This window comes from Thunnus thynnus, chromosome 18 (genome assembly GCF_963924715.1).
Source record: "Thunnus thynnus chromosome 18, fThuThy2.1, whole genome shotgun sequence".
NCBI classification, from domain to species: Eukaryota; Metazoa; Chordata; class Actinopteri; order Scombriformes; family Scombridae; genus Thunnus; species Thunnus thynnus.
The window spans coordinates 10,438,314-10,465,231 of NC_089534.1; the positions used below are offsets into that span (position 1 = coordinate 10,438,314).

At 39.9% G+C, this 26,918-nt stretch overlaps 3 protein-coding genes across 8 annotated transcripts; 1 reads left to right on the plus strand and 2 right to left on the minus strand.

The window, feature by feature from the left end:
• Nucleotides 1-357: 357 nt before the first annotated feature.
• On the minus strand, nt 358-13,195 carry LOC137168994 (poly(A) polymerase type 3-like). 2 transcript variants are annotated; one of them, XM_067571917.1, is made up of 19 exons: nt 11,319-13,195; nt 10,912-11,013; nt 10,701-10,767; nt 10,484-10,565; nt 10,093-10,202; nt 9,947-10,000; nt 9,732-9,843; nt 9,521-9,610; nt 8,378-8,516; nt 7,754-7,826; nt 7,510-7,630; nt 7,174-7,258; nt 5,720-5,773; nt 5,388-5,504; nt 5,033-5,136; nt 4,679-4,947; nt 4,216-4,515; nt 3,966-4,057; nt 358-598 (listed from the first exon to the last, which is right to left on the minus strand). In XM_067571917.1, the coding sequence occupies exons 1-19, from the start codon at nt 11,324-11,326 to the stop codon at nt 586-588; spliced, it is 1,992 nt and encodes a 663-aa protein (XP_067428018.1). In that variant the 5' UTR covers nt 11,327-13,195; the 3' UTR covers nt 358-585. The 2 variants fall into 2 exon arrangements, with proteins under 2 accessions (XP_067428018.1, XP_067428017.1); XM_067571916.1 differs by having other exon boundaries at nt 10,912-11,067.
• A 114-nt stretch (nt 13,196-13,309) lies between these two features.
• agbl5 (AGBL carboxypeptidase 5) lies at nt 13,310-25,692 on the plus strand. 5 transcript variants are annotated; one of them, XM_067571913.1, is made up of 18 exons: nt 13,310-13,630; nt 14,015-14,048; nt 14,862-15,155; nt 15,327-15,498; nt 15,661-15,827; nt 15,950-16,127; nt 16,234-16,412; nt 16,717-17,242; nt 17,366-17,535; nt 17,816-17,951; nt 18,123-18,340; nt 18,442-18,644; nt 19,101-19,277; nt 22,594-22,736; nt 22,866-22,918; nt 23,182-23,372; nt 24,061-24,179; nt 24,281-25,692. In XM_067571913.1, exons 3-18 carry the CDS (start codon nt 14,941-14,943, stop codon nt 24,356-24,358), a joined length of 2,925 nt encoding a protein of 974 aa, XP_067428014.1. In that variant the 5' UTR covers nt 13,310-13,630; nt 14,015-14,048; nt 14,862-14,940; the 3' UTR covers nt 24,359-25,692. The 5 variants fall into 5 exon arrangements, with proteins under 5 accessions (XP_067428014.1, XP_067428013.1, XP_067428012.1 ...); XM_067571912.1 differs by having other exon boundaries at nt 14,015-14,036; XM_067571911.1 differs by lacking the exon at nt 14,015-14,048 and having other exon boundaries at nt 13,376-13,630.
• Nucleotides 25,693-25,784: 92 nt separating this feature from the next.
• Nucleotides 25,785-26,487, minus strand: ost4 (oligosaccharyltransferase complex subunit 4 (non-catalytic)). The gene is made up of 2 exons (XM_067571918.1): nt 26,339-26,487; nt 25,785-25,901 (listed from the first exon to the last, which is right to left on the minus strand). The coding sequence occupies exon 1, from the start codon at nt 26,484-26,486 to the stop codon at nt 26,373-26,375; it is 114 nt and encodes a 37-aa protein (XP_067428019.1). The 5' UTR covers nt 26,487; the 3' UTR covers nt 25,785-25,901; nt 26,339-26,372.
• Nucleotides 26,488-26,918: the final 431 nt, after the last annotated feature.

Consider the following 26,918-nt stretch of genomic DNA (forward strand, 5'->3'; position numbering starts at 1 on the left):
AATCTTTCTGAATATTTAGTGGGCTAGGAAGAATCAGTATTCAGGGACATTCACCTTGCTGCCAGGAAGTGCAGTAGGCTTTTCTAATTTGTTAAGACTGACACTCAAAGTAGTCCTGATAGACACTACTGCAACCAAGGTACCAATCACTTCCATAAAACAAGGTTAGCACGAGAAAAAGAATATGTTTCCTTGATCAGGTGTCGGAGATGCAGGTTTAGCACAAACTTTTCTTTTTGTACTAATGTTTTTTTTGTTGCTGTAATGAAGTACCCTGACGTTATTTATTGAATATCACATGCAATATTGAAATGTCCTTTTAAAAAATTGAAACAAATTACACTGACATTACCCAGGTCAAGTTTTTTAGGAACCACAACAATCACAATTTTATTTATAGACAATGCACAACACAAGGTTTTAAGCTTTTACAGTTTTGTTTTTCATACAATGCACAATAAACAGACAATAAGCAAGTGAAAAAAAAGAAAAAGGAAGTGACAACAATAGCTAGTAATGAAGGGGGATGTTTTTCCTCTTGGTCAGAAGCGAGAGAGTGACAACATAATCTTCAGTGGCACTCAATCAATTACACCTCCTGCAAGACAAACAGGGACAAACAGGGTTGTAAGACTTACAAGTTCATGAAACACCCATGGGTACCATAAAAATGGCAGGTAGGGAGGGATCAACTACTACGCTGGTTATATATTATAAAGGATTAATGAGAGAATACATTGTGGAATTTTGAGGTTAGTGCATGTAAATGTACTAAAAACGAAAGAATAATATAATACAAAATCTTCATTGTTTGGTATTTTATTACAACCTTCCTTCCTGAAATCAGCTTTTCCATATTTGCTTTAAAAATGTTACAATTTCCAGGAATTACGGGTAAATTATAGCACCAAAATCTGATTATCAACAAAGTGAAGAGCAGACAAAAAAAAATTCTGATAGTTGGAAGCATTTGCCAAATGCATTATACTGAATTCTTCTAAGAAAGAACTGACACAGACAGACATCCCAGAAAGTCTGTCCGCCATGACACTTCTCCTCCACCACGCTGGTCAGATCACTCAGAGCAACATAACAGTACACATCTACCGGCCTCCTCTGATCTCACCCGGGAAGGAGACAACACTTTCATATCAATACCCTGTCATCTCACAATGTGGCATCTTCCCTTTGAAGGTACAGTAGCATTGTTGCAGTTGCTCAGATGTGAAACTCTAGCTTTTATCATCCTGTTTTGGGCAAGGAGGAGAGGAGTGGGAGATGAAGGAAGAGATTTCTTTTTAACTTGGACCCACCAAAGTGGAAAGAAACAGCGTGTTGACAGGTGTGTGAAAAGAGTACTGCTGGGTCAACTGGGGAACTTCAGAGACCAGTTTAGAAGGCTTCATAAAGTCTCTCAGAAGAGACAGAGTAATAGGCTCACTGGCAGCAGAGCAACTATCAACACTTATGTATAAATCAGAAGTTAGTATTGAGGGTTACTCTCTATGGATGCCTGCAGATGCTTTTACCACAGATTATCCTTATTTCAAACAAAGACACATACTGTAAGGCTAACGTGCGCTGCTGCCAGTCCTCTACCAAATAGTCTTAAGACAGAAGCCAGAGAGATTTGATCCTTGTCCTGAATTACCAGCCAGCTGTAAACTACAAGTCCCATTCCACAGCAGGAGGATCACTCCTCCCATTAGCCTTGGCATAGTGCCGACTACAAATGTGAGATTCGTGGTCGTCAGGAGGCCCAGTTGGGACAAGATCCTCTGTCACTCACGGCGACACATGTCATAAACTCATTGTCTTGCCATCAATCCGGGGACCTAACCACCTCCACAACAGATGGAGGGCCCAGCAGGAAGACAGGGGGCCGTGCCCTGAGCCTCCACCCCACACAGAGTGCACGCGGCAGGAGTAAGAGGGGCCACAACTATAGGGGAGCCCCATACCCTAGACTGGAGCTCCTGTGGATACACCTCTGGATGAAGTCCTAATGTTGTCCATGATTAATTAGACAAATGTAAGTACGCCATTACTGCTGTGTAAGAGGAAAGGCTTGCTTTTGATATGGACATTTAACCTATTTAATAACTATTTTAAAGTTTAATCAACCCTACCCATCCTCCCAATTTACAGCTTCTCACTTTTATCAGTAATTACTCTGAAGCACAACTGCATTTATCAGTAAATATATAAAGATGTAAAAATCTGAGTTAGCATAGTTATGAGCATGAATATCCCTCCCAAATTTAAGAGCTAAAATGCTGATAAACATGGTCTGGAAGGGATAAAGATGTCTTGCCTCCCCTGAATGGGGATATGTAATGATATTCATAAAGAGACCACCTACTGGGGGCACAGGAAAAACTGTTCCTTAGCAACAACATACACGCTCTTACAAGCTACATCTTGGGAATTTTTGACCGGATTGGGATGTAAACAACGGAAAACCTTTAACTAGGCCATGTTATGAGTTTGCTCCCCAAGCTGGGTATCTGAGTGTCTCGTCTGGCAGAAATCCACCCAACTAATGATAGATACTATGTGTCAACAAAACACAATAAAGAAAATAAATAAAACAATAAAGAAAGCTTGCAGTATGTCGCTAAACCAAATCTCAACCTCTCAAATAGTCCTTAAAAATATTACGTGAATGTTTACAAATCATATAATTAATAGCATGTTCCAAAATCCAACACAGACAAGACAGATGTACAGGTTTCAGTACAATGGATGTATATTTCAAAAGTCATGAACTGGTCAACCTAACTATCTAATTCCTGTTCTCCCACCAGCACTCAAATAAGCATTTCACATTATCAGACTATTTATGACACATGGATTATGGTCTCCTTCTTGATGAGAAAACTGCAATGGCTCAGGTGCATTAAAGAAGTCTGTTGCCCAGTTAATATACAGTAATTAACTGGTGAATCCTTTTGTTGAAATCTATTCAAAAACACATGAAAATATGAAACTACCATATAAGGCAAGATAGCATTCTGTCATACAATCATCTTAAGATTTTATTTACATATTTACATGTTTTGGAGGACTGTTTGATGCAAAACTAGGCTAAAGACACTTTAATCCATAAATTCCATGTTGCTGTTTTCACTACAGCCTGTGTCATTAATGGTGTTAGACTGAGTGTGTTTTTTTGCGGTACTCAAATCTTAAGTATACTTGCTATTATCCTCTTCAACCAAAAAGGCCTAAAAAACAATTACTATTCAATAATGAGTGATGTTTGTTTCGCCCTGGTCATTAATTACAGTTAATCAAAGACAGCAGATTACTTAAAAGTATCACTCTGCAAAAAGCTCACAGAGGTCAACTGACAAAACATTATCTTCTGGATACAGCATTTCCAGGAAAATCATCGAACAACACACACACACACACAAATCTGTTTTCCTCCTGCAAAAGCTATTATTTTTTTAAAGCATGTAACAATAGATCATCCTCACAAATACATTTCTAAATTATGAATCAGCACCTCACTAGCATTATCTAGTCTCCAGATCAACACAATGAGGTGAGGGAATTAAATATTTGGCATTCAAAATCCTTTTTTCCTTGAAGACTCAGCCATTGAGGGATTACTGAAGGTAAAGATTCTCGCTTAACTCTGATCCGTGCCAGGTTTTGCTGTCACCAAATGACTTGTCTGAACAATGTGTCTGTGTACCCATTGCCTCAGTAAGTTGAGGAAAAGGCCAGCAGAAAGGCTTCATTGCCCTCTTGTGGTGACTGCTGTGTCATTACGGTAAGAGATACAGTATGACATTCATCCAGCTCTGCCTTACAGCAGGCCATTCATGAATCTGAACATGTATACTGTATGTAAGGATCTCTGTCATATGGAGGACATGACAAGGTAGGAGAGAGAAGAGGTGTGAAGAGTTAGGAGAAATTGAGGGGAGATTTTTATTCCTAATTCTGTGCTGTACCTGATGAGCTGGAGTTTGATGGCACGTTTCACGAAAGTAACAGGCTTGGTGGGGCCGGGAGGTAAGTCGGACAGTTCGACAGTGGGGGGACTCTGAAAGGGAAAGGACAGACAAACGCAAGACACGGGCACATGGGTCACTGGCCTTTTCATGTTTTGGTTCTCATAGCAAAATTAAAACTGAAAGCTGACTAGGTTAATAGTGTGTGTCATTAACTTGACAGAAAGCCTTCAAATATAGTTTAGCATACCAGATCAAATTTGACCTTCTTGGCAGGTGTCTCAAGCTCAGAAGTGCCAGGTCTCTCGGCGCTTAGTGGGCTCAAGGTGGGAGATGGACTCTCAATGCGCGGGGAACCTGTAGTGGACTCATCAGTGCTGGTGCTTGTGGTCTCTGGAGTTGATTCCCTATCTGCTTTGAACTTCTTAGCTGAAATTTCTGAATGTGGAGAACAAGGTCTCTTGGTGGCCTGTGGGACCGTGGAGGGTGAGGAAGGTTTGCTGGGCATGGACACTTGAAAAGATGAGCTGCTCGTCACAGACACTGATTCCTGTACAGAACGAGAGAAATACTTATACGCAGCTAGGGCTGGGTTAGTACAGTAAGTTTTGACCTGCATCTTACCACAGGTACTAAGCATGTTAAAACAACATGTTCACATTAGACGCCGATCAACTTGTCTTATCGACATAGCATGGAACGATTTGGCACACCTCATCAGTATTAATGTTCTTGGCTGACATCTCCGGCTGAGGCCAGGCTTTTCTCTCTGTGGCTTGCTGGCTCACGCTGACAGAAGGTGTATGACTAGGTGGCACTGTGGCCGAGGGTTGGCTGCTCACTGAGTGTGTCGGTTTTAGGGTGAAAACCTTTTTTCGCTCGCCGTTAGGCATCACCCAGCAAAGACTTTCCCTGTTCACGTATGTGGCTGATATGGTCATCCCCTCCTCATACATCTTGCAGCGTTCTGCCTGACTATAAACTGCAACACAATGAAAAGATGATTGACAATCTTTTCCCCTCAGCATTGCTCCATTTCTACTTAGTTAAAAGAAAAAAAAACATACCAGTATGACTGAAAGACAGGAGGTCAGAGGTTAGGTCTATTTTCATGTTTTTAGGCACCTCATTAAAGAGGACTCCAATCAGCCACATTGTGCTCATCCTCTCTCTGAAACAGATAGAAATACAGGTCAATAAGTTGACACACCAAAACCCACTCAGCTTCCAATATGAGAAGCAAATATTTAATACATTTTTTACCAAGAGAGTAGATATATAGCGTAAGATTAAAAAAAAACAGGAACCAGTTACTATAAAAGGTTAATCTATTAAAAAATGAAAACTATTCACTTAAGAGCTAATGCCCAAGAGAACTCCCTGCCATAATTAAAATATAACTTTAAAACCATGTGTCCTTACTTGTTGGCCTTCCTGGATCCAGGGAAAGGCTGTAGATTAACATGGGCCAGAGAAATGTGCGTGTTTCTCTCCAGAGTTCCCACCAGCAGTCTGATTTTAGACTCGACTAGGCCAACCCTGAGGGAGTGAACAAAACATAATTTTCAGAGAGAGGAAAGCACTATAGTCGCTGGAAATAAAATATTAAAACTGTTTTCTCCCTCAAAGAGCAGCACAGGCATGAATAAGTAGCATTCTCACCCCAAAGATATGAGATCATCTACAGAAATGTCTACATTTGTTCCAGTTTTACTTAAACTTGGCGCCTCGTTTTCTTTGTTCTGTGTACTCACCATTCGAGATGCTGCTTCTCTGTAGCTGCACTTGCTTGCAACAGAATGTAATGCCTTGAAACATGAGAGACAGAGTGATGGAAACAGACGTCTCAGTGTTGTACCTTTCTACACAGGCTGAAATCTTACTACATTAATCATACATTTCACTTGTATCCAACTGAATATAGTTGTCAATTAATTTCTGATCAATATTTAAAGCAGGTCGATCAACACCACGATGAGTAACGTTACTGAACACCGGGGGATTCTAGGTATTGCATCCATTATGAATCTGCATTTAAGTTTTTAATGTCAAAACTCAACATCATTTTAAAAGTGAACATCAGAAGGTGTACACAACTTCACACCATTTGAGCACCTCTTCCACTACCTGATAATCTTCTATTTGCTAAATAATTATGGCATCCAGAAAATAAATAGGTGATTCAACAAAGCAAAAAAGAGAGACAGAACACACGATGAATTTATTCAAACAGGACCATATAAAAAACAAAATGAATAAAAACTCAAGACTGGTCTCACAATAAAAGTTCAGGAACAAGAAATTTAACTCAGGTAGCACATATTAGGAGCCAAAAAACATATTTAAAACTCCAACAGTATACATAGCAACAGACAAATGATCCAGTTCCTCAAGTACTTGAACAAACTCAAACAATAAAACCTGGTCTGCATTTCCACTCAAAAACTGGCCTTCAACAATTAAAGTCAAATACAAATTGAAGTTTGGTCAGTAAAAAACTGACAACCCACGTCTTAAATACTTAATAAGGCTTCAGTCTACATTTTAAGTTAATACCAAAACTGGTCTGTACATTCATTAAACATTTGGCATTCAGCAATTCAAGTTAGTTATAGAACATGGTTAATTTACAATGACCATATAATAATATCAAACAATCCAATGTAAAAAGAGCCTGACTTAAGTAGCTTACTTAAAAAAAAAACATAATAAACATACTAAATAGATATTCCCTCAAAACAAAGCACTATGTGTAAATACAGATATGGTAAACAAATGATTTCATGTAATTAAGAATAAGACATACATACAATACAGTACATATGTAGCATAATCTGAGAACTAAATCATTTGGTTCAAATCTGGATACAAGATAAGGTACAAGATAAATCAGAGCATTTTAACAACGATAGTTTACAAGTACATGACTTTATCAAGAAAATTTAAAAACCAACATAAAGCTCAGACTTCTTTTAAGGCACAGATACGCTGTTAAAAATGGCTTAAGACACTTTTTAAAGTTCACACTGTTTACTGATTTTTTTGGGAATCAAAGATGGTACTAAGGCAGAAGAAAAAAAGTTTTACAATTCTGTTCAAAAGATCAAACCGGTAAACAAGGGGTTAAAACATTCATATTTTACAATGCAGTGTGTACATAAGTGTGTGTATTCTAGGTATGGCAATTTTCATTTTCATTAATACATACTGGTACTTCTCAAAAAAGTTTGGAGTTTCAAATAGCTTGGACCAGTGTGCTTTTTTCTGCTGTATTTCTTCAGTGATGGCATGGCCTGTGAAAGGAGGAAGGGAAGGGAAAGCTTATTTGAGAGTTAAGCAAAATCCAACATTTTTTCACAGAATCCCTGAAGTGTCCTTGAGAGTATACGTTTAACTTGGTTTGGTTAAAATTGTGCTAATCTAATTCAAAATTACAGCACAGTAACTGAAGTTTGAATGCCTATTCCTGACCAAATGATTTTGCATTAGAGCAAACTAGTGAGCTACAAGGCATTTGGTGGATATCAGCTGAGTGACTACATACCCTGTTTCATCTCCTCTGTCATGATGGCGAAGGTGGAGGGACTCACGTTGAATGTGGAGTTCTGCTGTGGGTATGCTGGGGTGATGATTGGCATCAGGTGGCAGCGGTCACTTACATTAACCTGGAAATGCAGAAGATACAGCAGCTTATCTGTGCATGTGAGCAAATTTGATTAATTCACTGACTGGTATGATTCTATGTTTGTAGCCTAAAATCCTAACATATAATCCTATTGAGGCCTTACCTTGGGGTCCCAAACAGGAAAGTCGAAGTGGCAGTCCTTTACCTCTTTCAAGAGAACTGGGATTGGCCACTCCCTGACACAAAAAAGACAAGACATTTCAGTATAAATCCTCTAAAAACAAACAGTACATTAAAGGGTGTGCTCACAAATTGTGATTTTTTTCTACCAAATCTTTTTCAATTTCAATCTTTTTCTTTTTAAAACTCCTGACCCGATTGTTAAGGAAAGTCTTTAAGAATGCAACTATAGCTTAAAACTCCCTATGGCCAATCATTTCTTTGGCAGAATAGGGGCCTTTCAAGGATTGAGAAAGACTCCGAGCAACATGAACTGCTTTTTTCTAATCAATCACACAGCAGTTTATGTTTACCACAGTAACAACACAGAGAAAATGGTTATTGTAGTAAGTGCATTTTGTTTATTATTTAATATGTAGACTGTCCATAGACAGCAAGAGAAAAGCTCTACTGGGCAGTCTGTATTTAATGGAAACAAGACATTAACTAGACCCACATGGTCCAGTAAGATAACCCTGACAACGGTGCATCTCAGTGCCAAGTGACTTTTAGTCCACTTACATTTTCTTCATTTTGAAAGATTACGAGAAATTCTGGGACAACTCACCAGTTGGAGAAGATCTTGAAGAATTTGGACACCAGGGTGGACGCTGTAGCGTGTGGATAGAGCTGACAGACTTTGGCTACAAGTATGGCCCATGATACACCACCCAAAAAGCCAAGCACGTTGGAGTAAATGTTACGGCCTGGAGGGAAAATAAGAGGATGGAAAAAAGATTAAGACTTCCAGTGAACAATGTTTTCCTGCTCTAATTTGCCATAACCCACTTTTATGTCACATTACTTTAAGTGCAGTTTAAATCTTCGCTTGAAAAATGTTGTAAAATTAGGGAGGAAATTAATTCAAACATGTGGTAAAGCATATCAGATAATAACACAAATCCACTGGCTTGTCTCACAATGCAGCATAACAGCAATATACAACTGAGAAACCCACAAGACTTCCAAGAGACCTCATTAGCTCTTTGCATGAGTGGTCAATTTAGTTGTTTTTTTTTTACTTGGATAAGTTAAATTTTGACTTAACATTGTATGAGATGATTCTACATAGACATAGACACCGTCAAGAGACAAACGCTACCTGTACAGTTCAGTAAACATGTGAATTGTTTAGCAACTGGCCTGTTGCTGCCTAGAAGCAAATTTAGACGAACCAAACAAAATATTCAAGGCAACATGAGCCACGGTAAAGAAATAAGAACAAAGGCTGTGTCCAAAACCAAGCTGCTGGAATAATAATATGTGTAATTTGTTTTTTTCTCAAAAAAACCTAATAAAACCTATCTAATTAAAAGCCCTAAAATTCCATCTGTTCCTTCTCCCTCATTGAAAAATCCAGAGTTGATGAATATGCAAATATGTTTCCTCCTTCACTGAAAAGTCCTTTCTCAGTGTTTGTGCGCTGGAGGCTTCAAGGATCCACATCACACTTGTTTAAGTTGCCTACTGGACCACGATTAGCCTCTAAACTGGTTGTGATGTCACAAACCATGCTAATAGGCCAACCCCTTAAACTCAGTGAGCACAGAGGAACTTTCCTCCTTTGGCAGATTAATTTGAAAACAGCTTTCTAGTGTCAAACACATTTTTGAGTGGAAGGAGACGTTATTCATTGTGTAAGGGGACAAGTTCAAAATAACCTGTCTACCTATTTGCAGTCTCAAACACTAAACAAGTGTGTTCAACTCACGTTTGGCCCACAGCTTAATGGCTCTCAAAGTGAGTCTGAAGTTGAAGACATTAGGCACAAGGCTGAGGATCTCCTCTGTAACTCTGTAGCCTACAAAAATCAGAATTAAATAAAAGATTAACGCTGTCATACATGCACAAAAACATATCTGACTACTACAGCTGTCAGGCACTAATAGGATACAGGATATTTCTAAGCAGTTGTTTCTTACCATTGAGACTCCTCACACAGTGTTTGTCTCTGCCCTTCACCAGCTTGTTATTGCAGAGGTCCAGGTTTTCAGGAATCCTTTTCAATGCCACCTGAGCAAAGACCAAGTCAATCTAAAAAGTAATAGAAACACAAAAAAATGATTAAGACACATGCAAAAAATGTTTTCCTTGAGGCACACTGTAGAGTTTTTATTTATTTCTCTGGCTGAACTACCTCAATTCCATCATAAGACAGTTTGATGACTGGGACGAATGCCTCTTCAATGGCCTGAGAACAGTGAGAACAATACTGTTAGTCACTTGCAATAGGGAGAGATACCTCTTTTGACCTGCACGCAATGAATCACTTATATGACTAACCCGTATGTCTTTAACCTCCTCTTGTGCTTTCAGCTTCTCAAATAAAGAGGTGAAGAAGTCTTTTCTTTCAACAAATCCAGGTCCGACACAGAGGGCATCAATATCAGCACCTGTTGAAACAGCAGAGATTCTTATAAGAAAAAAAGTCCATGTTTAAATGTGTAACTATGCTCTAGACCATTATCTTCTCCATGTTCTTTCAGAGGAGGCGGCCCACAACTGAAAAAACTATGCTGCATGTCCCTTGAATAAGACGTGTCACATCAGAATCAACCAGAAATTGACGTACATATTGTGAATGAACAAAATTTTGTCATATATCGTGAACCACATTAGTGGTCCTAGCATGCTCTAACAGTTAAGGAAAGAAAATGCTTTATTATTGTATTACCTCTGGTGTGTACGCCCAGATGATAGGAGCCAAATGGAAAGATCTTGCCTCCAACTTCCTCTGTTACCGATTCAGGTAAGTCCTAAAATGAATTAAAAAACATAGATGTAATAGTATCCATGCAACAACAAGTTATCAATTCCATATATATAGTTACTTTTGAAATGATATAGATATCAATACAGATTTAAAAATGATTTAACCAACAATTTCTTACCATTTCTTCACACATTTCTGTGAGCCACTCCTTATAGAGTGACTCCAGCCTTTTCAAGACCTTCTCTCTGCAAATAAAGCACAAAGAGCATTTTCAAATATTGTCATTGCTCTGAAACACAGCATACATAGGTGTTTTTTTTCCAGTTCTACTTCTACAAACTGTATTATTTACAATAGGAAAATAACAAAACAGTGAAAATGCATCATACCTGTGCTGAAGCTCCAATATGTCCTCAAACACACCATTTGACTTGAGACTTTCACACAGTTCTCTGGTCTGGATCAGGTCAGCCTCGTTGGGAAAATCCTCGCTGATAGGACCAGAAATACCATACCACTTGGGTATATCTGGTCTATTCAATATACTAAAATGGGGGGATGTGGTGCACTATATTCTTATTGTGCAAAAGTCATGACACACAAAACAGGCATGCAAACTTGTCATAAACCTGTAACAAACTGGTCATAAATTGCCAGTGTGAAATGCATGCATTCCTCTCATGATATTGTACTTTAATACAAGCCCAAACAATACAAAATCATAAGTTACAGCAAATTCAACGAGCACTCTGCATATATATCCCGTGCTGCTGATTTAATAGACTCGAGTACTTACCGAGGCATTGTAGCGAAAATTATGCACTTGTTTGTTTATTTCGAGTCACATAACAGTCAATATCTTATTTTCTCTCAGGAAAAACATAGGGAAAACAGTGTAGATCACACACTCGACTGTATTTGGAGCGAGCGCTCCTACAGTGACGTCACCTTCGCGAATCCAATCAGGGATCGATGGCACAAGAGGACGGACATGTGTGACGTTTGTTTGACTTTAAATGTTGTGTTAAGGTCATGATGGCAAAGTTTCTCTTCAGATAACGCCTTATGTAACCCAATGAAAATACGTTTTGTTTGAGTATAGTTAATTAATTCATCTATGTTGGGACTCAATATAACCTAAAATAAAATATTTAGACTTATATGATGAACTTTATTTAAAAAAGTAATCTGTTGATATTAAAGATACATGTTTGGTAAAGGGAAGGGCGATTTCAAAGACTGATTTTGATATTTGCAAAAACTGAACTCCAATGTGTTCAATTACACATTTAGTAGCCTATGAATACCCAAAACCATGGTCAGAATTGCAAGGCGAAAATACTCTATGCAAATAATTTTCTGTAAGTACCATCATGATTTCTTCTCTGTCTCTCTCTTGCTTGTTTTAATGTCTGGTATTGACCCAGTTTATCTGTATATTCTTAATTAAGGTTTACTTTAAAAAAAAAAAAAAAAAAAAAAAGTAATATTAACAACATCACCAGACAGTACTTTTCACGGTCAGTTTGAAAATGCTCATATGCACAAGACATCCCTATTCAAAATTATTTGTATTAATCTACTTGCGTTTATGGTAGCCCTGAAGTGCAAAACACAACATCTCACTAAACCAAATGAACAAGATGGAAACCATTTCAGAAAACATGAAAAGGGGCTGTTATTCACTCATAAGCTTACATAGCTGGGGTTTAGGGTTTAAGAGGGGTTTAAACCTATGTTATGCAGAAAAAAATTATGTGGTCTCTAAACTCAGTTACTCTTGCTGAAATCACCTAAGCAGCAAATACTTTGGTTTGACTGAGGTATGAGGCCATAGAGATTTCTACAGTTCTGATCAATTAATTAATTCTTAGGTTAGGTATTGATAATACCAGAACAAACCTATAGAAAATGATCACCTGACTCCATAGATCCCCTCAACTCTAGAGAGCATTTTAGCATGGTTCAGCTCATTTTTTGGTTATACAGCCCACAACTTTCCTGTTTTGGGTCACTCTCATTGCTCTCATCAGCGTTGTTTTCAGATGCAGCAGACAGCTGACGAAAAGCTCTGATAAACCCAGTGTTTGCTATCTGCCCAGCACCAAACAGTAGACAGACAAAGTTACCAACTGCCTGGGAAATATAGTGGAGCATTTAGCAGCTAAACTAAGAGGATATTGGATGAATATTCACCAGGTGACCAATAGCTTCAAATGAATGCTAATGTTGGTCCGTGCCTACTGGTTGTGTAAATAGTTGTTAACATGTCACTAACCAGAATAGGTGGGTGACTACAATTCTCCTAATTCTGTTAGATGTGTCTGTCACTCCCAAAAAACTATAGAAAGCAGGAAGTATGGCCAGGAGCACTGTTTTTTCTGAACGTATGAGTGATTTTTTTGGGAAGTTTTGAAATAAAGAAAAGATTAAACATGCACTAGTTTGTCTGTGTTTTTGCAAAGAAGAATGACCGATATCTCAACCTGTTAAGGCTGGTGACCAGAGGCATGGCCCTTGTCCTGGGGCAAAACCTAAAGATAGCTTATAGATCCTTAAATGATTAATATGATGAACTTTGGAAATCTATACTACCAGATATGACAGCATATCTGTTATTTGATATTTGACAGTAGTTACTGTATGACATAAAAATATGTCATTTCTAGGACAGTTGAAGTGAGGAAATATGCAACAAAATGTCTCTTGTGCACTGTTGTTAAGCTTGCTGTTGTGTTAATTATTTAATAAACAAGATTTTCCTTGTTTATTGGTTGTGTTTTTTCCATTTATTCATTGTTTTCTATGATTGGTGTGTTTTACACTGCAGGGCCACCACAGAAAATCCAAGTAACATTATAACAACAATGTTGGTCACTTAAAAAAAAATTTTTTTTAATTATTTTTGATTGCTAATATTGGTGAATTACGCTTACAGCTTGGCTTAACACCATTCTTGCCAGATAGATGCCAGACGTTAACGATAAGGAACTTTCCAGTCAGCACTCATTTTTACAGAGAATCCTGAACGCAGCACGCAGAGCAAATGAATTGAGGGGTTGAGAAGGACGGTGAAAACAAAAATGGACATCGATCGAAAATAGCTGAGTAAGACTTATAATTCATCGCACCATGTAGACACAATAAGTGCAGATAAAATTTGATGACAATGTAATGACGAAAAGCCGCGTATATGCTAAAAAATAAGAGACTGTCGTTCGAGCAACGGCTGTTGGCACGGTAGTTAGCCTCGGTAGCTTAGAAACGGATGCTAGCGTTATTACCAACATAAACTGTATGACATTGCCCACTAATGCTAGCGTAGTTGTCAGTATTAGCTAGAATTAGCTAAAATAGCCAGTGTTAAACGAATAATTGTGCAAAACGCTGGTAGCCGTTTCTTCACCTCTTGCTACGTTTTCTCGGTCAGCTGTTGTTATTGCTCTGTTGTTGTTACTGACATCAAACAGCAGCCATTGTTTTATTCTGCAGGACAAGGTGCAGACATGATCTGGTAAGTGATAACGTAAGTAGGCAAACAGAGACGACAACAGTGCATCCGCCCTCAGTGATAAATTGGTAGTTTGCAGTGGTCTGGCTATCATTGGGGTTGTGACTGAGGAAAATATTCCTTTATAGTTTGGCTTCAGTTGTATTTTGTTGAATGGCCTCAGGTTGTCGCTGTTATCTGTTGACTTGCATCGTTTCAGTCCTGCATCACGTCCAAAGGAGCCCTGTGGAGGTAGTAGGAATTGGTCATTTATTTCCTTGACTGGATTTATATTATAAGGACTCATCCATCTAATGACTAGCCAAAATATTCACCTTAAACGTCAAAGACTGAAGTTGTGCCGTTAGTCATGAGCCTCCAACTAAAAATATCAAATTCAGTTTTGACTCTCTGAAAAGTGAATTGCAGATATCTACATTTAAATTATGACTAGTCAAAATTCAAACCATCCTCAGTTGTAGTAAGTAAGTCATAATTTCAGTTAAAGATATATTTCCTTTTGTCACTGGTGTCACAAAGATATTATAAAGATGTTATTAGTCAAGTCAGAATTGTAGATATATAGAACCAGACTTATGATTGGTTAAAACTAGCATGAAGATATTAACTGTGATCAATCATGAAGTATCTTCACCACACTATCCAGTAACACACATGCTGTATGAAGGTTACTAAAGGGGTGGGTTGGAGGGGGGGGCTGTTTGAGTTTGTTGGATCCACCTATCACTCCTATTTTAGCTTATTTCAACTGCTGTACCACCCTTTTAAAGCTGTATTTTTTTTTTTATCAGTGTAAATATATTTTGCATTTGTATGATTTCATAACAGGCCGTCTATGTCACACCGCTGACTGGCATATCACCAAGGACCTGAGGGGAGAAAAGTGAAGAGTCCAGAGTTCAGAACAATGGAGGCTCGCTTTGGTAATATTGTGTTCAGCTCCAAGTTTGACTCAGGGAACCTGGCACGCGTGGAGAAGGTGGAGAAGGGCAACTCCAACCCTGCTAGTGATGCGGTTTCCAGTGGGAGTGCCCCCTCAGGGTCGAACCTTACCCCTGACTATGAGTTCAATGTATGGACGCAGCCAGACTGTGCTGGTACAGAACATGAGAACGGAAACAGGTGATTTAAAGTTCTTATTTTGTTAATATTTTACTGCTGTGTTATTCACATGAGGGGACAGCAAAAGACATGAGAAATGTTCCCTCATAGATTAGTGTTTAATTGCTGGACACAACCTTTACAGTAAGCTACATTACTTACAGCATCCCAAATCATATTTGTGTGTTTCAGATCATGGTTTTACTTCAGTGTGCGGGGTGCAGCACCTGGAAAGTTACTGAAGATCAATGTGATGAACATGAACAACCAGAGGAAGCTCTACAGCCAAGGCATGGCTCCTCTCGTACGCACTTTACCTGGCAAGAACCGGTGGGAAAGGATCCGAGACCGACCCACTTCTGAGGTACATACACACACTCAGAAGCTGTCAAGGAGAGACTTTAGGCATAGAGGAGCCAAATACAGCTCGGTCGATGAGGCAGAGTGCTGTCAGTCTAGCTTCCTGGCAGCTATTTTTATCTTTCTAATAATGTGTCTCTCCTTCCTTTCCTCTGTTGCTGTCCAGATTGTAGATAACCAGTTCATACTGTCATTCACTCACCGGCTGTTGGAAGCGCGAGGGGCAACCACCTACTTCTCCTTCTGCTACCCATTCTCATACAATGAGTGCCAGGAGATGCTGCAACAGTTGGATGGGAGCTACCCCAATGCTGCTCAACTCACTCCGAGCAGGTAAAACGCAACACATACATGAAGCACACACAGAATACGTATACATATACGTATATGTATGTATGGTGTGTGTTTCTAACTCTGTCTCCCCCTCAATTGCCATCCTCTGCTCTCACTGCTAGTGCTCCAGGCAGTGTGTATTACCATAGGGAGTTGCTGTGCCACTCTTTAGATGGCAATAGGGTGGACCTGCTCACTGTGACGAATTGCAGCGGGATGCAAGAGGAGAGAGAACCCCGTCTGCCTAAGCTGTTTCCTGACACCAACACTCCAAGACCTCATCGATTCTCTGGCAAAAGGGTATCAATCAACAAAACACACAATGGCTTTTTTATGACAACATTCAGTAATATCAAAGCAGTGTGAAGCTGAAACTTGGCATTTGTGTCCCTGCGTGTGTTTGCAGGTGTTTTTCCTCAGCAGTCGAGTGCACCCCGGGGAAACTCCCTCGTCCTTTGTCTTTAACGGTTTTCTCAACTTCATCCTAAGAAGAGACGACCCACGTGCCCACGCGCTTCGTAACATGTTTGTGTTCAAGCTCATTCCCATGCTCAACCCGGACGGGGTTGTCCGCGGGCATTACAGGTGAGAATGACACCTGTTGACCGTTTAAGTAAATGCAGGTTTAACCTGATTCACTGTGTCTCATAATGATGTATCAGGGGTATTGCTAAAAAGTTAAACTACTAGGTCAGGTTGTTTGGGTATGCTGCTGCCTTTTTTGATCTTCAAAATTCTGTAATGATGTGCATCTAAAAATAGCATCCGTACAGTGTGTCATTGATTTCCAAGCTCTATTACAGTGGAGAAATGTGTGGGGTTTCTGCAGATTTTTGTCAACAATGTCAAAAAGCTGTGTTTGATGTATTAACCTTTCTCTGTTCTGTAGGACTGATTCAAGGGGTGTGAACTTAAATAGACAGTACCTGAACCCCAGCCCTGAGCTGCACCCTTCCATCTATGCAGCCAAAACACTGTTGCTTTACCACCACACGCACAACCGCGTGCGCAATACACACTCGGGCTGTAACAGCCCCACACACGCACAGACCCCTCCACTCAACACCAAGCCCGCCAATCAGCATCAGTCTCCTCCCCTCACTGCCCTTGAAGTCAGCCTGAACCAACGAAATGCAGAGAAGGACGCAAATCCCGCCCAACCAGAAGTTCCCATGGTGATGGAGGAAAACGCCTGGGTGACCACAGAGGTGGGGAAGGGGGACCAGAACAACTCATCGAGCTCTGTAGAGACTGTAGCTCCAGTTTCTGTGGAGGTACCGGTCCCACAGGCAGAGGAACAGGAATCAATTCCACCCCAGGAGGGAGGTGTGGCATATTATGTGGACTTACATGGCCACGCCTCCAAACGCGGATGCTTCATGTACGGAAACAGCCTTTCTGACGAGAGCCAGCAGGTGAAGATTATTGAATTTCCTAAATACAGTTGTTTATTTGACTAGTGGTAAGGATAGTTTATTTATTTGTTTATTCTCAGCAGATGTAGTACTAGAACTGTATTCTGCTTCCTCTGTCTGCAGGTGGAGAACATGTTGTATCCGAGGCTGATCGCTGTGAACTCTGCCCACTTTGATTTCCTGGGCTGTAACTTCTCTGAGAAAAACATGTACGCTCGAGACAAGAGAGATGGCCAGTCTAAGGAAGGCAGCGGGCGGGTGGCCATTCACAAGGCCATAGGACTGCTTCACAGGTCAGATATCATCGGATGCACACTCCACTTCAACAATTCATGCTCAGTGTGATCAATTCAAAAAGCATATGGAAGGATTTTACCCCATTTTCAAGGGGTTTTTTTTGTTTTGAAGACTCAAAAGCATTTTCTTCTGAACTTAGATTAACCCATTAATAATCAGGTTACTTTTACTCAGGTTTCCCACAGTCAAAATGCAGATAAATATTAACTAATGTATTCTCTAGTTCTCTCCCAAGCTATCATCAAATGAATATCTCTGTCATTGGCTCTCCACTAGCTACACTTTGGAGTGCAACTACAACACAGGAAAAGCCATGAACACCATCCCACCGGCCTGCCACGACAACGGACGGGCGACCCCACCTCCACCTCCATCATTCCCTCCAAAATATACTCCAGAAATATTTGAACAGGTAGGAAGGCAAGAGTGGTTTGTTTCAAGATTGTAGGTATTTTGGATACAATGAACAATATTTCATCGTTCATGTTTTTGATATTTGATAACTGCAAAACCAATATGTAAGCCACATTTACCTTTCAATATGAGGCAGGTATGAAGAAAACTGAATTTTTCTGTGCATCAGGTGGGGCGTGCTGTGGCTATCTCGGCACTGGATATGGCGGAGTGTAACCCGTGGCCTCGCCTGGTGCTGTCCGAGCACAGCTGCCTGATGAACCTCCGAGCTTGGATCCTCAAGCACGTCCGCAACACCAAAGGCCTGAACTCACACATCCATGCTCACCCTCAACCAAGAATACACCACAACGGCAGCAAGGCTTCACCGCCAAAGAGCTTCAGCAAGTGAGTTCGCACGGAGTGTGCATACTTTAGTGAAAATAGTTTATTTTTTTACATGTAACGTTTGAATCTGTTTTGTGTGTTTGTCTTGATTTTTCGGACAGCTGTCTGTCTGGCTCGGCATCAGAGAACACCCTCAGTCGCATTCGCTGCAACAGCCACAGCAGCAGCAGCCAGACGCCCTCCCCGAAGGTTCATAGTTCCCCGAGTTTTACTTTTGGCTGCCCCCCACCCCGAACTCACACACAGCACAACAGCACGCACACTAATGGACGTGGAAGCAACAAGACACTCGGGCCAGTCAGGGGTAAGTGGATCTTTCAAACATCTGCGTGTGTGGCTAGCTGGCTTTTTCTATCACCTCTCTCTGGGTGTTCTTCTGTTCTTCTCTTTTTCTCACGCAATGTCTGTTTCTGCTGTTGGAGTTGTTAGAAAAGATGGTGGTCCATGTGATAATTGATGTGGCATGTGATTGTGATATAAAATCGTTTCCAGATTTGGCATTCGCTTGATTTTTAGAGACATGAACAAATGACTTCATGTCCTGGATGTCTGTGGCCTGTACCATGCATGACCCCTGCATGACCCCAAGACCCCCTCCTGTCGCTGCTGTCTGTGTCTGAATTCTGTCACCTTCATCCTACCTGTACATGGCTGTCAAAGTAAAGGGCACTTTCAACCTCGTAGCCACTTTGTGTTTGTGTGTCTACGAGCCCCGCATGTCTCTGAGCTGGTGTGCGCGTGTGTGTCTCTCTCTCTGTAGACGCTAAGCCTCAGGAGAAGAGACGCCCACCCCACCACCGCTCCATCCTACGGTCTCCTAGCAACAGCCACACACCCACCCGCCCCCCACTCTCACCCCCTTCCTCCTCCTCCTCCTCGTCTTCCTCAGTGTGCGCAGCAGGCTCCTGTCCCCTCCCGGCCTCCGTCAGTATGACAGGTCTGTACTCCCTCCAGCCCCCCAGCCTCTCCACCTTGCTCCCCTCCCTGCAGGCACTTCCCCGCCCCGGGCTGCTCTCCAAACTGAGTCCCCTGCTTCTTCAGGGCCTACCACCAGCCACCAACTCTCCAACTGGGCCCACTCAGGACTGAGTTTAACCTTTCCTTTTGTGAGCTTGGAAAGTATCGGTGTGTGGGTGTATCGAGTGAGTGGAGTACCAGATGAGAGGTGTATTAAGTTATAGCAAGAGACTGTCTTTACAGAAACCTGCACCTGCCTGGTACTCCATGTAGGTCAAAACAAGTGCACATCACTATTTGATCTACTGTGTGTGTGTGTGTGTGTGTGTGTTTGCGTCTGAAACACCATTGGTGCTAGCTCTTCTAACTTTTCCTCAAACATCACTGTTTCTCCTTCTGCACATATCTGTAATTACATGTATCTACTAGCACCTTAAGATAAATAATACTCTTGACGGTGCAAGTAACTTTTCAAATGTTATTCCTTTTATTTCCAACCTTTAAATCAAGCATTGGATAACAATATCATGTGGCATAGATCTTGTGGACATTCTTTACTAAACAAAGCAGACTGGTTAGTGAACGTGTTTAGCAAAGAGAGAGCTTGGCTACATAACCTTTATCGTCCCCTGGGACTTGCAGAATGTACAGTAGATAATATTGAAAACACTATACTAACTGATTACATTTAGAGTAAGTTTCCTTTTCAGTCTGCATACAAGTAGTAAGCTTGTAAGAAGAATTACCATGTTACTGTGCAGATGTTTGGGAAATGGACAGTGCTGTGAGCTTTTCTTCTTTTTCACATAGTTGCTATTCATTTTTTAACGAGAGCTGTTCAAGATCATCTATGAATGAAATACTTTAACATTTGACATGCTGCACTTTAATTTCCAATACCATGAGAGTGAATTGTTTATTAGCTTCATTTAATTTTTGAGAAACAGGGTTTGTATAATTAGACTGAACATAGTGTGGATTATGTTTCTGTTCAAACTTTTAAAGCTCCTGCTGATCTTTTGTTTCTTCAATTGTATTAAATTAAATTTTTTCATGTTTATATGTAGAACCGTGCAAGTTGCAGGCTGGCCACAACTTTCCAGTATAATCCTATTTGGAGCTAGTTTGGAGTATGACTGAGCACTCTCTACACTTCATTTCATTTCTAGTGACTGAAATCACCTTTAAAAGGACTGTTTTTTATATTTTACTGTGAGTCGATGATTGTTTTCTGTGATAGTTATGAAACCTGTATCATTCCATCGTCAGTCCTATCTTGGTCTTGACATTATGATGTTCACAGAGTAGCCTAATGCCAGAAACCTCATGGGGACCATCACTGGCTCAAATCCTCTTGGATGGTGAAACCTTAGAGTTCCTTTGGAGGAAAAAAAAAAAAAGGTTGGTTTTTGAAGCAGTTTGCCAACTAGCAATATAATATAAAAACTATTTGTTCTGTTCAGTGTTCCAACAGATTGACTAAGTCAAAGTTGGCAAGAGTTTGTAATTTTCTTATAAGATTGAAGTCGAGTTTTGGTGTAAATAAAGTGTGGAGTTTTTAAATTTTATTACGTTCCATCAAAGTGGTGAAGAAAACATTGAATTCCTCATATGTAATGTTGGTTATATTCATTACTTATTAAGTGTACTGCATATGTGTCCTTCCTAGTGTAAACTGGGTGAGCGTGGCAGGTCTATAGTGGGCTGTCGATGGTCAAAGTTAATATATTTTGTGGCTAGCGGAGATAAGAAATTATTTTGTTGTCTCAGTCTGTATGTACGCTTCATAGATCAATTGTGGAATTGTAGTAATTTGTCTGTAATTTAGTTTTGTGTGTTGTCACCCAACTAAGTACTTAATTATGGTCTGTGTTTTAGGACCAGCGATTTTAGATGCACTGATGATGCAGAGGCAGTGCGTGTGTAACCTGGAGAGGGTATTACAAGCAGCAGATGAACCAGATCATTAATCGATAGGATCAAAATAGGTTTCAGAATATCTGGCCTTGCCTTGTTGTAGCTATTGTCTGTTCCAATGCTGTGTGACATTGTAGTTATGGTGTGCCTTGCTCTGGTATCTTTTGTAAACAGTAGATCTCGGAGGCTTTGTTCATTCTTTTTACCAGATCACTTGGATTATATTGTGATCTGGTAGGTGATTCATCTTGCCTCCGCATCTGCTTTATCTTTGATCTGAAGAAACTTGTTTTCGCAAGCTGCAATGTAGAGGGTGGCTTTTTGAGTATACAGGCCTAAAACAATGTATGTTTAAATCTGAGTTATACAGTTCATTAAAATATATATATATATACATATATATACACTGTATATGATTACAGTTATGTTTGGACATTAAATGGGGGCATAAGGGGGCATATTTACATTCCGCAAAAGAAAACTAATTAGAGCAGATAACCAACAAAAACTAGCAAAACCATCCTCTCTTAGGTAGTTGGAAACGTTCCCAAAGAGGCAGTATGGACCTAAAAGAGAAATCTCAGCTCCAGGAGCAGATCATTGAGTCACTGGGAGGGAAAACTTCTACAAATACAGTTGTCATATTGTTCTCTGTGGACATAAAAGTCTTACTTTATGCTCACTATGATGATGATTTTCATGTAGCTTATGCCCACTCCATTTAATACAGTGGGAAGAATGTATTATAAACTCTTAAATTAGATCAATGCCCTGAAAAAATGTGGAGAGTATACTGTAGTTATGCTTTTTCACTGTGAACTTTGATGTCCTGTTCCCCAGTGGTTTCAGTCCTAAAGCTTATATATATATATATATCATCATCATCCAGAATGACAAAAAAAAAAGCTTTAGGTGGAAACACACTGTATGCATAGTCACATTCTCACTAGGTCTCTCTGCATTATACTCCTTATGAGAATTGTGCTGTTTCCATGTGGTGCTAACCTTCTATACCAGACTACGGTTAAGTGTTTGTCTGTGTAAAATCTTTACAAATATCACCTTCTTGAATGTGCTGCTGTCTTTTACCGCCTCTCTGTTTAACCTCTGGAATAAAAACTATTCCTTTGTGAAGCAACTACTGTCTGTCTCTAATCTCTTTTGACTCTGTGTGTAATCTCTATAAATACAACTCCTACAACGACATTGTGGTATCCTGGCATGTTTAGTTCAGGCAAGACTGTCTTTGTATGGCCGAATCAACATCTTGACCAGTAATAAATGTCCATCTTTGAGTATTCTGTCACTTATCTTCCCACCACTGTTTCTCCTTTCCTCTCTCCATCTCTTGTATTTATGTCCCTTCACCTGGTTCACAGGCCTCAGCTGCCCAGACTTTCAGGCTGGTGGACCCAGTTCAGCGGGTTGGTCAAGAATGCCTCTCCCCATCCGTCCTGGGCGTGTGGGGAGAGGGTGTCGAACTATTACCATCACTCATCATCCCACAGAGGGCCATACAGAGGTTAACATATCTTGATAACTCACTTATAGAGAGCAAATTCCCTTCATCTCCTGTATTACCAGTTTATTCCATATAAATCTGCTACTCTTGGTTTATCAAGTCTCACTGTAATGTCTCTATCTGTCACAGACTGCTAAAGACTTGGGGCCTGAACACATCCTTTCCTCCATCAAATTTAGCAAGTGAGTCCAATCTTTTAAGTGCGCTTGCTTTTTGTATTTTGGAGCATTTTTTAAAATCACACAGGGAACATTTTGATGCAAAAGAAGAAGAAATTTGGCAGGGGTTGAAATGTGGAGAAAAAGAGAAGAAAGGAAGAAAATTATGATAATGAGAGTTCCCATCTGTATTGCCACTGTGAAACATTGTATAGCTTGGATGTTAGCTTTCATGCTGTTTTATCATGGAGCGGTGAAATATGTTAACCTCTCTGTCGCCTGCCCAGGTGTGAGTTGCAGCCTCATGTGAGCCGCATCCCCATCCGGAGGGCGGGGTCATCTGAAACCCCTTCCACACGTGACAGTAAAACATTCCCCGTGAGCAGTAACCCAGCCTCATCTGGAGATGAGCAGTCCACTACCATGAAGGTCTGGAAGCTGCTCAGACCTGGCCTCCACCGACACCTGTCACTTACAGGCATGTACACACACACACACACGAACACACAAACACATTTATCTGTGGTATTAGCACTTTGGCCTAGAGAGAGTTACCCGGCCATCATTCAAGAAAGAGTAAGTCACATACAGGGTTTTGCAAATTTGTCATCTTTATAGCTTAAAGGGACAAACACACAGAATAATCAACTGACTATGCAGTTCCCCTCAGCTCTATGGAGTGTTTTATCTTCTTTCAGCTCATTGTTTTGGATTTACGACCCACAGCATTACTGTTTTGGTTCAGTCTCACGCTTTCAAAAGCTCTGGTAAACCCACTGTACACTACCTGCCCAGCTCCAAACGGCAGACAGACAAAGTTAGCAACTCACTGGTGAACATAGTGAAGCATTTAGCCAATAAAGAGCCAGATATTTCCCTCAGGAGTTGTTGAAGACCAAACAAGAGCTATAAGCCAGAAAATCAGGTAGTGCAGGATTGAAGGAAAACTGTTAATTTCCATGTTAAACATCAGTCAACTTGTGACTACAATGCCCAACGTACATAGTCTGGCATTGTCCACATTTATATATCATCTGACATGTAGCAATTCCCAATGATTTCCATGCAAATATCACATTATATAAGACCTTATACAAAATAATTTTTCTGCATAAAATTGCTTTGCCAGTGTGTAAATGGCTCATATCCACAATGTTTTATTTCAGGGAAAGAGGGCGCCATACAGCTGACCTCTAAAGCGTTAAAGAAGAGCACAGACAGGAGTTTCCACTACAAAGGAAATGCTATCATAGAAACTGCTCCAGAGACGGATGAACAGCAAAAGGTGAAAACAGATAAATTGTTTTTAATCTGTTTCACAGAGACAAATGGTCAGCATGAATAAACCAATAGATTTCATCATCCTGTAATATTTTGTCTTTGAAGGTTGAGGAAACTCCAGTGATGCCGCTCCCTGAGCCTGTGAACATGTGTGAGACAGTGACCCTGTGTGGAGAAGCCTAGGAACTGCAGAGAAGAGCCCTTCTGCATCTGTATGATTTTACTTAATGTGAGCCTAAATTACTATATTCGGATCAAAACCATTTAAAATAAGAAAACGGAGGGAGGGGGGTGACATTGTCATCACAGGAGGATAATTTGGGGCATTTTAATGTGAACTTTTTTTTTTTTTTAAACAATTTTATCCTTATTTATTCAGTGTCCTTAGCATGCATGATGTTTCAGCCATGCACTGCAACACAGACACTTAGGAGCTTTACTCTTGTAGCTGGGGGTTAAGTGCCTTGCCCAATGACACCACAACAGTGTGCTGAGGTAGGGAGGAGGCACAAACTTTATCCATTCAAGCTTTCCAGCTGATCAAGAATTCAGAAACTTGAAATATACTTTAACATTTCAGCTACCATTGATGTACTTCACATTTGTCTTTGTAACGCGAGTCTTTTCCTTCTGCTACCCCCTCCCTAAAAATGAAGTTAAACACACTCTGACCAATACTGTTATGCACTGATAAATATTTCCACAGTCAACCATTTGTTCTGTTCTAGCAAAGGATTGACTTTTATTCAAACTGACGAGCACGGCAGCACCTTTATAACCTCCTTATTCCCGTTGTGGGTTTAGATGTGTGAGTGAAGCGTGTATTTAATGTAATTATTCCAGAGATTGTGTTTTTTGCATATAATTCCTATAAAAAGTATCACCCACGTTGGACTTTTTCATGATTTGTTTTACAACACTGAATTCACACTGGATGAAGTGAAGATGTAACAATCACTGATTGCACAAGTACTTGAGCCCTTTATTCATAAAACACCTAAATATATCACTAGTGCCAGTGGTTGTTTTGAGAAATTTCATATTGAATTAAGATCACCTATGTGTGATCAATGTGTGGCAAGTGATTTTGGGATAAAAACATCTGTATCTGGGAGGTTCAACCACAAGTTAAGAACATATCAAATCATTCCACAAGGTTGTTGAAAAGTACTTACGAGGGGAATCTAACAAAAACCTTCCCAGGAAAAGTGTAATCGTATAATTATATATCATAGTCCAAGGTTGGGTGTGTATTTTTTATAGGCAATACATGTTTATTAAATATATTGGCACATTCCTTTATAACCTTAATTTCCAGGTATTTTATTACCATATATATTCATATATTTTATGAGAGACACTGTTACAGGAGTGTTGTCTTTTTAAATGTAATAACCATATCTTAACCCAGTGACAAACAAGACTGGTTTCTACCAAAATGATTATACTGTGACTGAGATAATACTCTGTTGTAACTTGAAAGAAACTTAAAATATAAAATAAATGAACTTAAACCATGTATTTTGAATTTTGCACAATAAGTCGATGGGAATGTATTTACCGTGTGTGTAGAATAAATTAAAGGAAATTATTGAAACATCAATGCAAATCGAATTCACATATTTTATTAGAAAAAACACTACTGTGCAATCTTAACAAAGCAATGAGAAGAGCAAGAGGGGGAGGAATGTTGTTTCCAGGGTGGTGGCATGGATTCCCATCTCACCTGTGGAGAGAAAAATACCATTTAAGAGGATTCAAATATGTTAAACCTTAGAAAGACCTATTTGTAGCTGAAAGTGCAGCAAAACCTATCAAAGTAGGGTATGAGAAGTCACTAAATATTCAAGTATTTGATTGAACTGCACATTGATTGAATGTGCACTGTCCCAATGTCAACCCATCAGCCTTTTATTGAACTAGAGCGACACCTGTTTTAGCAGGTGTATTATGAAAACTATTCACCTGCTAATTGCACTCACTAGTATAGCATACCTTTATCCACAGAGAGAACTATTCAACTTGAATTGTTCCACAAGGGTACGTGATTGACAAAGGCAAGACAAAAGACATCAGAATGGTGAACCATCTCAGGTAACCGTCACTGCCTGTGAATGTGGAGGCTCCTGTATTAAGTGTCCAGCAAACAGAGGTTGCACTCACCTCTCCAGTCATTCTGGGGGTGTACTGGGAGACTCTACTCCTGCTTTTTGGGGTTATTGACAGCGACGTAGTGGTATAACACAACGAGCAGGAACAATGACACGCCAAGCATGTTGGCAAATATGGCCAGTTGCACGTCTGTCACCATTCTGAAAAGGATAAAAAGATGCATTAGTGCAAGTGGAAGAAAGCTGCTAATTGTAAGAAAAATAATGTCATGGTCAAAGGCAGTAAAGGACTATACTGGTGTTGTTGTATCCTGAAGTCTGTTTACTACACGAACAGGTTTACTTGCATGATCTTCGTCAGTTTGTATAAATACAATACAGTTTTTAAAATATCTAATTTCAGCCACTTTTATCCCTTCATTTCATTAGGGTGTGGAAATCAACTTGACGACTTGCAACGTGTTTTCAGGTCAGCCATCAGTGAGCATTATGTGTACACTTCGTCGACGTTATTATGTACATTAGACACACATAAACGTAAGCTCACAATAATTGTATGCGTGATATTCAGAGTAATAGAGAACCTACCTCAAGCATATTTAAAGCTTCTGCTAGTCATTTATTATTTCACT